The sequence below is a fragment of the Herpailurus yagouaroundi genome, unplaced genomic scaffold (genome assembly GCF_014898765.1).
Source record: "Herpailurus yagouaroundi ecotype Mexico unplaced genomic scaffold, PumYag 440, whole genome shotgun sequence".
Taxonomy (NCBI): Eukaryota; Metazoa; Chordata; class Mammalia; order Carnivora; family Felidae; genus Herpailurus; species Herpailurus yagouaroundi.
The window spans coordinates 236919-247845 of NW_024412657.1; the positions used below are offsets into that span (position 1 = coordinate 236919).

The 10927-nt window shown below is 61.3% G+C and overlaps 1 protein-coding gene across 2 annotated transcripts; it reads right to left on the reverse strand.

Moving 5' to 3' along the window:
* Positions 1 to 478: 478 nt before the first annotated feature.
* On the reverse strand, positions 479 to 9499 carry UBAC1 (UBA domain containing 1). 2 transcript variants are annotated; one of them, XM_040464417.1, is made up of 8 exons: positions 9353 to 9499; positions 8369 to 8471; positions 7988 to 8096; positions 7847 to 7888; positions 7125 to 7347; positions 4371 to 4457; positions 3341 to 3479; positions 479 to 1095 (listed from the first exon to the last, which is right to left on the reverse strand). In XM_040464417.1, the coding sequence occupies exons 1-8, from the start codon at positions 9386 to 9388 to the stop codon at positions 980 to 982; spliced, it is 855 nt and encodes a 284-aa protein (XP_040320351.1). In that variant the 5' UTR covers positions 9389 to 9499; the 3' UTR covers positions 479 to 979. The 2 variants fall into 2 exon arrangements, with proteins under 2 accessions (XP_040320351.1, XP_040320352.1); XM_040464418.1 differs by lacking the exon at positions 7847 to 7888 and having other exon boundaries at positions 9353 to 9491.
* Between the last annotated feature and the right edge of the window lie 1428 nt (positions 9500 to 10927).

The following is a 10927-nucleotide window of genomic DNA, read 5'->3' on the forward strand; positions in this document are numbered from 1 at the left end:
GGGGCGGGCAAGCGGCGGAGGCCCCGGGGCAGCGAGGAGGCCCCCAGCCCGCACCTGACCGCGCAGCCGACGGCCGAGCGCACCCAGGTCCGGGCCCAGGCAGGTGGGGCTGCCGCAGAAGACGAGTTCAGAAAAACATCTGAAAAACGCGTCAAGCAGTAAGTAACGAGCAGCACTGAAAAAAAAGCAAAGCGCTAACCCATTTTCTCATTTTGCGACGCGAGTAACGTTTACAAAGGCAAGGCAGCCCCACCGGCATCCGGTCCGCCCTCGGAGGCCTGGGAGCGCTCGCCGGGCCCATACAGACCCATACAGACCATCCACTCCAGTCGGAACCGCTGTTCTGCCCCCAAGACGCGAGCCCGGGCAGCCCGCCACGCCGAGGGGGCAGCGACTGCCCGGAGCGGGACAGGCGCGGCGGGCGTGCTTTGTCGGGAGCGCACAAGCCCCTCTCCGGCGCTAAAGTCACACTATGACAATAGCAAAAAGGGAATTTATTTATTAAAGAAAAATCATCTGTGATTTCCTCTACATAAGTCAGTACTGACTTCACACTTTGGGTCGAAACATGCCTTCTTCCAAGTGACAAGCGGCGCCTGCGGGTCGGGTCAAAGAGCGTCTCCAGAGCCCAGAGGGACACTGTGGAGGGAGGGGACCCCTCCCGGGGCATCCACGCCTGTAAACACTGTTGGAGGCTGGAGATGCGGCCGGCCGTGCACGCTGCCATCACACGAGTGTTTCAGCAGAAGGTCAAAGCCGGAGAAGGGCCCCCGAGCCCTGACGACCCGGGGTGGGGTGCGGAGGGCGGGGTCCGGCGAGCCTCCCCCTCCCCCCCCAGCCTGCGGCACTGGCACCGAGGGGCCTCCACGCTCCTCCGCGGCTGGCTGGCAGGCTGGCGGGTAGAAGAGGGCCGTGGCTGGGGCCGCCCCGGCTCCCGGACAGGCGCTGGAGCCGTGCAGGGGAGCGGCCGCACTTGCGCCTACGCGCGGTTCAGGGTCTGGAAGATCCTGGAGATCTGCAGCATGACCGGCCCCGTCTCCGGGTCGTTCATCCACTGGGTGCTGTTCAGTGGGTTTTCCAGCATGTCCTCAAACGCTGCGGGGAGAACACGGCAAGGCCGGCTGAGACACAGCTCTCGGCACGCAGTCAAGTACCACAGACTTGCCTCTCAACCGGCCCTTAAAGGGTGAGCCGTGAGTATCCGGGTCACCCCTCCCCAACAACCCCCCGGCAACGTCTGATCTGCTCAGCCCATCGGGGCACCCGCGCCTCCAGCCCTGGGCGGGCAGGCGGCGTGCCCGTGTGCTTGCTGGCGCACCGATTCTGGAAAGCAATCTGGCAACGGCTACCCGCGATCTTAAAAATAGTCGCAGCCTATGACTCAGTAATTCCAATTCCAACCCTATCCTGGCAAAATAATCAGATGCAGAAAAGACATAAAAACACTGTTGCAAATTTAACGATATCTGATTGGGAAAATGAGAATGTTCAGTGTTCAGGAAATGACTTAAAACACCGGACGCGGGGCCACCTGTGCGGCTCAGTCGGTGAAGTGTCCGACTTGACTTTGACTCAGGTCATGATCTCCCGGTTTGTGAGTTTGAGCCCCGCGTCAGGCTCTGTGCTGACAGCCTGGAGCCTGCTTGGGATTCTGTGTCTCCCTCTCTCTCTGCCCCTCCCCTGTTTGCACACGCACTCTCTCTCAAAATAAATATCAACATTTAAAACATTTTTAAAAGAACAACAAAAAAACCCGAGCATTAAAAATGTGAGTGAGGGGCGCCTGGGCAGCTCAGCAGGAACCCCACATCCCAGGGTTGTGGTTCGAGCCCCACGTCGGGTGTAGAAACGACTTACAAATAAAATCTGACAGAAGGTGTCTCCCAGCACACGGCTGTCCCCCGCAAACCCTGGCCGTGTGAGCTCACAGGCTACAGGTCTGGAAAGTGCCGTCCTCCCTCCGGCCTCACCCGTCAGCACACGCGGAAGTGCGGAGCGGCCCCACGCGCACCAGCCTCGGGGAGCGCACTCACCCTGTCTGCTCATGGCGCTTCAGGGCCACACGGGACCGCGGTGTAGCAAGAAAGTCTGACTTAGTCACTTGCTTGTGTGACCTGACAGCCCTCCCAGCCCTTAAAACCACCGGGGGACCCCTGATGGGCACCCTCCGGAAACCAGTCACGAGTATCAGACAGGGAGCCCAGAAGGACGGCAGGGCGTCCAGGCGAACTCGAGGAAGCACACAGCATGGGGTCAGTGAGGAAGGACCGGCGGCTCCGTGAACGTGCTGGGCACCCCACCCGCCGCCTCCTGGCACCTAGAGCCGTCCTGGGGACAGGGGTAAACGACGCGGGGCCCCAGGGGCTGGGTGGGACAGACGGCAAGGACGGACATCTATCAGAGCGAGGACTGTCTCCTACCAGACTCGCACCTGCCAACGTCCCAAAGAAACACCTGTCCAGAACAGGAGCGCGAACAGGACGTCTGCACATGCGACGAGAGACAAAGGGGAAGGTGTGGACACAGGATGAGCCCCGACCAAGCCCCAAGGTGGAGGTGACAGCAAAGCAGCTGGCAGACGCGGGTGATGGGGGGTGGGGCTCGGGCACAGACACAGGCACGCTGCCCCCGAGGGGCCCACGGGACGATGAAGGCCCGCTCCTGGGGTGGGGGAGGGGACCGGAGGACCCGCAGGGCCTAGAATTCCACACTGTTGGTGGTGCCTTTTTCAGTTTATTGATTTGAGAGAGAGAGAGAAAGCGAGAAAGAGAACGAGTGGGGGAGGGGCACAGAGAGGGAGAATCCCAAGCAGGTTCTGTGCTGTCGGCACAGAGACCGACGTGGGGCTCGAACTCACGAACTGGGATCACGGCCTGAGCAGAAATCAAGAGTCAGAGGCTTAACCGACCCGGCCACCGGGCGTCCCCAGGCTCTTCCCATCCCATCCTCTGAAGCCAAAAGGATGTGTGGGTCTTAGTTTCGTTACTATTCTGCGAGTCACAAAAACCACATGCGCTTCCGGACGCAGGCTGTTTCACGGTCAGACGGAGGGCCAGAGAAAGCCCTCGCGACCAGAAAGAGCAGAGGTCAATGTCTCCCGCACACCTGGCCCCGGCCCGCGGGGCGCTGCCCGCGCTCTCCTCAACCTGGACGGGCCACTCTGGTGCCCACGGCTCGTCCTAGTCGTCTGCACGGGAGGCCGCCACACCACGGCCACAGCCCGGCCACCGGGCCCCACCGTGACTCAGGCAGGAGCTCCCCGAAGGTGACAGGGACATCGGTGTCACTCGGTGAAATCCACGCGGTGTGGCGGGGCCCGCCCCTGGGGAAGCCCACGTACCTAGTAACGTTTTAGGGTTGGTCAGGCCCAGCTGCACCACTGGATTATCCAGGATGGCTTGAAAGAGGGGGCTGTCGGGGTCGATGCCCTTGTCCAGCTCCTCGGGGGAGGGCTTCCGGTCTCCCAGCAGCCACTCGCACTGCGGACGCAAAAGTCACACACACGTTAGTCGCTCCTGAGCCCCCACCGGCAGCGGCTGCCCCCAGGGAGGGGCCCAGGCCGGGGGGGCTCCGGTGTCGGCACGGCCAGCAGATCCCAGCTGTGCTGACAGCACGAAGCCTGCCTGGGACGTCTCGGCAGGACCCGCGCGGGGCGCCGGGAGGAGAATGAAGAGAGGCATGGAACCCCCAGGCTGCATCCCCGGAGGTCCCCGCCCCACCACCACGCCCTCCTCGGGCAGCTGCCGTGGGTCCACAGCCTGGGACCCGTCCCAGGTCAGCTCAGCCAACTAACGACTCGCATGCGTGCCAAGGAACGCACGGGGTCGTACAAAGACAGATCCCGGGGCGCCTGGGGGGCTCAGTCAGTTAAGCGTCTGACTCTTGGTTTCCGCTCAGGTCATGATCCCGCAGCTTCGTGGGTTCGTTCCCCACGTCGGGCTCTGTGCTGACAGCATGAAGCCTGCCTGGGATTCCCTCTCTACCTGTCTCTCTGCCCCTCCCCTGCTCTCTCTCTCTCTCTCAAAATTAACATGCAAACTTAAAGAAAGAAAAAGAAAGAAAGAAAGAAAGAAAGAAAGAAAGAAAGAAAGAAGAATGAAAGAAAGAAAGAAAGAAAGAAAGAAAGAAAGAAAGAAAGAAAGAAAGAAGAATGAAAGAAAGAAAGAAAGAAAGAAGAATGAAAGAAAGAAACAGAAAAAAAGAAAAACAAGGCCCAGAACTTTCTCGGTATGCAAAACACGTTATACTGTGACACCATCGACCCTCTCGTCTCCCTCGGAAAGAACGGACCGCCTGGGACAGGAGCCTGATGCACGTGACGCGGGCGAGGGCAGAGCGTCGCTGGCACGAGGACGCGCGGCGGTACTCACGGCAGCGTTCTGCTGGTTGTTGTTCACTCTGAGGGCGTCTATCACTTCCTTCTCGTCGAACCCCATCTCCATCAGGGAAACGACGGCCTGAAGGAGAACCCACAGGCCACTCAGTGCGCGCTCGCTGAGGACCAGGGAGCCGGGCCGTGTGGCCCGGATCCACACCGGGAAGCCTGCTGACCGACATGCCACGGGCAGGCCACACCAGCATCAGACCCTTTTAGCTCTGTCCCCGTGTGTGGCCAGAAAGGTCTCCACCACCACCGTGAGCTCTCTGCAGGGGCCCCGGTCCCCAGAACGAAAGGGTGAGGGAGAGACCATGAGGGAAGCAAACCCGACTGAGGTGGGGGGAAAAGATCCTGCTCACTTGCGGGAAACAGAAAGGAGGTTTCTGCACGTTTTATTCTTTAAAAAATGACACTAAAATTAACTTCAAACATCTTACACTTAACAAAATATAAACTGTAAACATAAACGTTTGAGAATTCTCAGAGGGAACAACGACCCAACGTTCGACATTCTGGGGACGAGAGATGTACGATTTCAGGACAAAAACCACAGAACACGTTACATCCTTCACTTTACCCTTGACTTTTATCGTGCAATCTTTAAAAGGGTCAATTTTGGGGGGGGGGGAAAAAGGTAAAAGATTTCATCAAGTTAATTGCATGGAGATCAAACCACACTCTCGTGAACTGGGTCCCCGTCTTCTTCCTGGTAGACTTTTCCGTGTTAACCACTCTACCTCGCCACACGCCCAGGTGTGGGTGCTGGCGGCCATGCCCAGGCTGGACCGGCCCGACGGGTGTCTCAGAGAGCACCCGGTAGGACGGGAAGTCAGCCGGGGCGGCAGCCAGAAAGATGCTTCACTGGGGCCAAACGGTGTCCAGTGAGCTCACGAGAAAGCATCTGTGCGATGACCCACTTCCTTTCCTTTCCCGAAGCAGCTCCTAACCCCAGGGCTGGCGGGGGTGGGGGTCCCCCCGCAAATCCTAGGAGAAGAACGCACCATGTGGTAGTTGACCCCCGGGTCACATGAAATCACCGGGACCTCCCGCTAAATCCAAGCACGCGGAGATCTTCCTGTGAACGTCAATAAAAACCTTCCTCTCCTTTCACGCACTCCCGGCTCAGCCTAGAGAAACCACGGCCCCGGCCTTCCGCACGGGGACTCTGGGGTCACGCCCCCAGCCCGCCTGCCAGGGTCCACGCGCTCACAGGCCCCAAGACCCGGGCTCTGCCTGCCCCACGCACCGCACGCACTGTCCCCCCGCAGCTGGCGTTGGCGTGGGGGGCGGGGAAGAGACCGCGAAAAGTCCGTCCTGGTCTCCAGTCCAAGCCCTGCTCCCTGATCCAGACCTCCTGGGAGCCACACCAACACTCCCGTCCTTCCAGACTATCCTTTCAAATGGTGTGGAACCAGAGGGTGGGAGACGATGATGTCCTGCGTCAGCCTTTTGCAGCAATCGTCACAGAACATCTACCGCAAAGAGGGGACAGGAAGGCCTGGCACAGGCATGCGTCTTGGGAGAAGAGCACCTCAGGTGTCACTCGGCGTCACGAGGTTGAGAGGGCAGCAAAGACCACCGGCTGAGCAGTGGTGTGCCCGACGAGGACAACGTGAGACCACCCTCCAGGGAAGTCCGGAGCCCGGAGGAGCACAGAGCACCCTCCAGGAACACGGCCTCCCCTCCCATGGGGCTCAGCCCGGCGCCCAGACCAGGCTCTAGAAACACCAGCTACGGGCTCAGCTGTAGCTGAGCTCACAAGAAAGCAGACAGAACAGCAAACTAGCCGGGGAGGGGGCAGGGGCGTTAGCAGGGCCTGGGGGTCAGGGTCTAACGTGCACACGCAGACAGGACGTGGGCCTTGGGTCCATGTGAGACGACAAGCTGGAGCTTGCACCCGGCACCCTGGAAGGGCTCTGTACCTAAACCCGGCACCCTGGAAGGGGTCTGCACCCCCAGAGGGAAGACGAGTCAGAACAGCACCGGCCCCCGTGCGGGGAGCGGTCGGCCCCCAGAGCCAGGGCTCACACCATGTGCAGTCAGCGCGAACCGGGCCCCTGGCGGGAGGTGCCGCTCGACCCAGGGAAACAGGTGCAGGATAGGCTAGGGTGGGCATCCCACGAGCCCGCGGGACAACACAGCACCCCAAGTCAGGAACTCATGGACTCAGAGCCCTAACACCTCGAAATGACCCATCTATACTCTGAAAGAAAACCGCAGTCTTAAAGCACAGAAAACATCCGAGGGGAAATCACGACCCTGGTCAAATGACCGAACAGTGGAGAACAGGGAGCCACAAAAGCACCCAGGAGGAGGCGACAGTGGAGGGCGGCCACACCAGACACGAACGTCAGCGGGCCAAGTGCAGCCCGAGATGGCCCAGGCCTCGGGTCCTGACATCCCACAGACACCACGACCAGGTGGTCAGACCCTGACCGCCTCCCTGTCCACAGACAGTCCTGCGGCGCCCCAGCCTCTGGTCTCCGGGCAGCGTCCCCACCCAAGCCCACGACTCACTCACGGCGGGAACGTGGACAGGACCGTCGTGAGTTTTCAGGTGACAAATGAATATCTGGAGGAATATTCGGAGGAAAAACAGCCACCTGGATTCACGTGAGGACAAGTGAAAACCGAACGTGGGCCTGACGATAAGCCCCTCACCAGGTCCAGCTTCCTCCACACGGCGCAGCCCCACGTGGACAAACGCCAACCCTGCCGGGCGGTGTCCAGGCCCTGGAGCACGTACCCGAGCATCGGCCCGGAACTCCCTTTTCCTCCGGATCTTCTTGAAGATCTCCGTTAGCTCATCTCTGGGCTCCTCGTCTCCGGTGCTAGTCCCGGCCGCCTCGGAGGCAGCCTCAGGGGCGGCCTCGGCCCCTCCCGGAGAGGCCTGGCCCGGAAGAGGCGTGTCGATGGTCGGGTCTTCTGCGTGTTCGATCAACCACTCCATGGCCTGAGGCACCGACATGCTGAAAGGTGACAAGAGACTTTCCAGATGGCCCAGGCCAATCATTGAGGGCCTCCCACCTCCTTCACATCTCACTGGAAGGTTCTCTGGCAGGAGCTGGGGACCCCTTGGGACAGGCCGTGGCCCTGGTCCCGAAACCCCCTAAGACCCCGGCCACAGCACAGAGACCCATTCACTAAGCAAGGGCCATAAGCTCATGAAGAACGTGAGACTTTTAGGTCCAAGGCCAAGAGCAGAGCCCCCTCCGACCGTCCTCTGGCTGTCAAGGCGCTCGTTTCAGAGCTGAGTGTGGACGCAAAGGCAAGCGGCTGCGGCGGGGCAGGCGTAGGAGGCTGCTTAAGAGGACACGGCTCCGGGCCGCCACGTCCCTGCCACAGGCAGGCTTCCACGCAGCGCTGGCAACGACGGCCCGGGGGGACCCGGCCACCCTGGCCCGTCCCCAGCGAGGGCGAGGCCACATCACACTGTCCTGAGACAATGGAGGTGCCCCACTAGCTTACCTCGGGGATGTGCGTGCAGGATTTGTCTTTAAAAACTCACATCTATCAGAAACGGTTCAATCAGAGAGTTTGGGACGGAGGACGTCACCCCGGGGGAACCCACAGCATCGGCAGCAAGGGGAGGAGGTGGCCCACACGTACTGGTTCAGCCGCAGGGCCTTGGCGGCCCTGCTCTCCGGGAAGCCCATCTCCGTGAGCTGCCGCAGGGCTGCCTCGTCCACTCGCCCGTCCTCCTCTTCGTCCAGCATCGCTGTGGGCGAGAGACGGGGCGACCCGTGAGGGCCGGGCCAGCGCGAGGGGCCCGGGGTCCCAGGTGCGTGCCAACCCCCCGAATCCTCAGCAAATCCACACGGTGCCTCGGCCGGCACCCGTGTGGACAGGAGCCCACGTCAACTGAAAGCACAAACATAAAGCATTCTTCCGCCCCCCGTGTGACCCCGGGGCCGTGGCCAGTGAACGGGCGCCGCGGGGCCCACGGCGGGTCCAAGCGCAGGATCGCGGCCGACCCGGGCTTGCTCGTACCGTTCGCCTTCTTGAACAGCTCGACCGCATCCGGGTTCAGCGCTAACAACTTCTGTGCCACCTCGATGAGAGACACCAGGATCTTCCGGAGTTCCGTCTGGAACTGCAGGAAAGGAGAAAAAGGCTCTTAACTGCTTCACGTGCCCGAGACCCGCCTGGAGGTGTAACCGCGCTCCTGGGCCCTAGACCCCACATCCCAGTCCCAACTATGCTGCTGCCGCTTCCGCAACACCAGAGGCGGGGGAGACCGGACCGGCAGGACCCTGTGCCGGGCAGGGAGGCGTCGGACGGGCGACACCACTCAGCCCCTGGGCCGACACAGAAAGCACCCGGCACGGAAGGGGAAGAGAGCAGCCTGACCCACCGGGCCCCCCGCACAGGCCTCGGGCTCTCACCAGGAAGAAGGCTGCTGGGAACTCGATCAGAACCCTCTACGGGTGGGTCCCCGGTCCCACGGGCGACACAGGGGCCGGCCACCGCTCGTTCCCATGACGGGCCTCCAACGCCGCAGGAAGGACACGCACGGGGCAAACCGCGTGCGGGCCGGGGCAGGCGTGCAGAGTGCGACGGCACACTCTGCTGCTGAGGTGAGCAGGGCCGTGGTGGCACTCTCGGAGCCGGCGGCCACGCGGTCCCAGTCCGCGGGGCACGCTGCACCCTGCTGGGACCGCTCCATGGGATACCGGACACACCCTGCTTTTCTAGCTCAGGACTTTGCATCCAAAATTACTAAGGGTCCAGATTTCTCTCTACCAGTTTTTACCAAACTTCGGGCAAAACTCTAGTATTTTCCAGTAGCATCTACCTTTGCGGTCCCACTTTCCAATGTCTTCTTAACCTTTTTATTTTGAAATCGTTTAAGGTCTACGGAGAAGCTGCAAAAACGCACACGGGACTCCTGTTTGTCCTTCCCCCCACCTTCCCCAAGCACGGCCCCCACGCAGGCGTGAGGAGCACGTGGCGTGGCCCATGGCGGGCACTCACGTCTCTGATGTTGGTCTGGACCTCGGCCCGGTCCATGTTGTAGGAGGGCAGGTTGGCGGTGGCCCGGAATATAGCTTCTCTATCCGGGGCTTTCTCTTCCTGTTTTTTCTACACAGAAAAGTAATCAGAAAGTCTGAAACGAATAGGGCGCCTGGGGGGCTCGGTCGGTTAAGCCTCAACCCCTGATTTTGGCTCAGGTCAGGATCTCGCGGTCCGTGACTTCAAGCCCCGCGTCAGGCTCTACGCGGACCGTGAGGAGCCTGCTTGGGATTGTCTCCCTCTCTCTCTGCCCCTCCCTCACACGTGCACATGTTCTCCCTCTCAAAAATGAACAAACATTAAAAAGAAAAAGGAAGTCCAAAATGAACACGAGAGCAAGAAAAGGCCAGGCCGCATCAGCCGGAACACGGGCTCCCGCGGGGAGAGCGCCTTTCCCGAGGGGGCGGGTGCCGCTCTCGCCTCGGCAGAGGGTCCCTGCGGGTTCTGTGCACATCCTCGGGGACGGAAGACGTGATGCTCTCTGGGGACACGATTCCTGCCTGTCATAACCAGAGGACGGCAGGGAAGGAGAGAAGGCAGACACGGTGTCTCGTGGCCACAGGGAGGCCGTGGCTGTGCCGGGGCGCCCGCCGCAACAGCACGTCCGCACCAGATGGCAGCGACTCCAACACAGAGAATCAGAGCGACAGAGACTGTTCCTCCGAGACAGAAAACAGACGGGGGGGTCAGCCGAGCACGCGCGGCAGGAGTCCAGCCAGAAACCAGGCCAGGCCGAAGCCAGAGCCCGAGGGAAGCGCCCAGGTTGGGAGTGAGCGGCCGAGGCCAAGGACGGTGGCCCTCTACTACCCTGCTCGGCCAGCAACCGCCTTGGAGAGGGCAGACCCGGGGAGCCCCGGAGCCAGGCAGCCTGGGCTCAGCAGCCGGAAAAGGGGGCCCCGTCCTAACCCTGGACGAGACCCGGTCCCTGCGCTACTCGGCTTCAAGGACCCCCGGCAGGAGACACACCCCCGTGGAAGGAGGGAACAGGGCCGAGTCTGTGCCCCACAGGCGCGACCGTGGACCAGCAGGTGCGACCGTGGGCACAGAGAGGAGCCGGTGAGCCCCTGGTGCCTCTTGGAGAGATGGCAGCCGAGGAGGCCCCGGGGTGTGAGGAAAGCCTCCAACAGGAGGGACAGAGGCCCGAATGAGAACGGGGAAGTAAGGAAGTGTGAAGGAGGTGACAAGAGGAAAAGCATTTCACGCCAGAAAACCCTTGGAGATGGGGGCGCAGCAGGGAGCCATCACCGTCGGAGGAGACACCGCCGGGAAACGGAAAAGATCACCACCAGATAAACGGGCCACAGCAGTCAGGGAAAGACGTCCAGGAAATCGCCAACATCCGACCAACAGGAACTCCGGAAAGAGGGAGAGAAAACGAGGGGAGGGCACCGTCCAAGAACAATCCAGAAAAAGTTCTGGAACGAAAACCCACGAATCTCTGACTCTATGTGCCGGGGGCGGGATCTGCATCAACGCAGATCATGAACTTCCAAAGCCCTCAAGAGCCTTGGGGCTGGGGGGGGGGGGGGGGGGGGG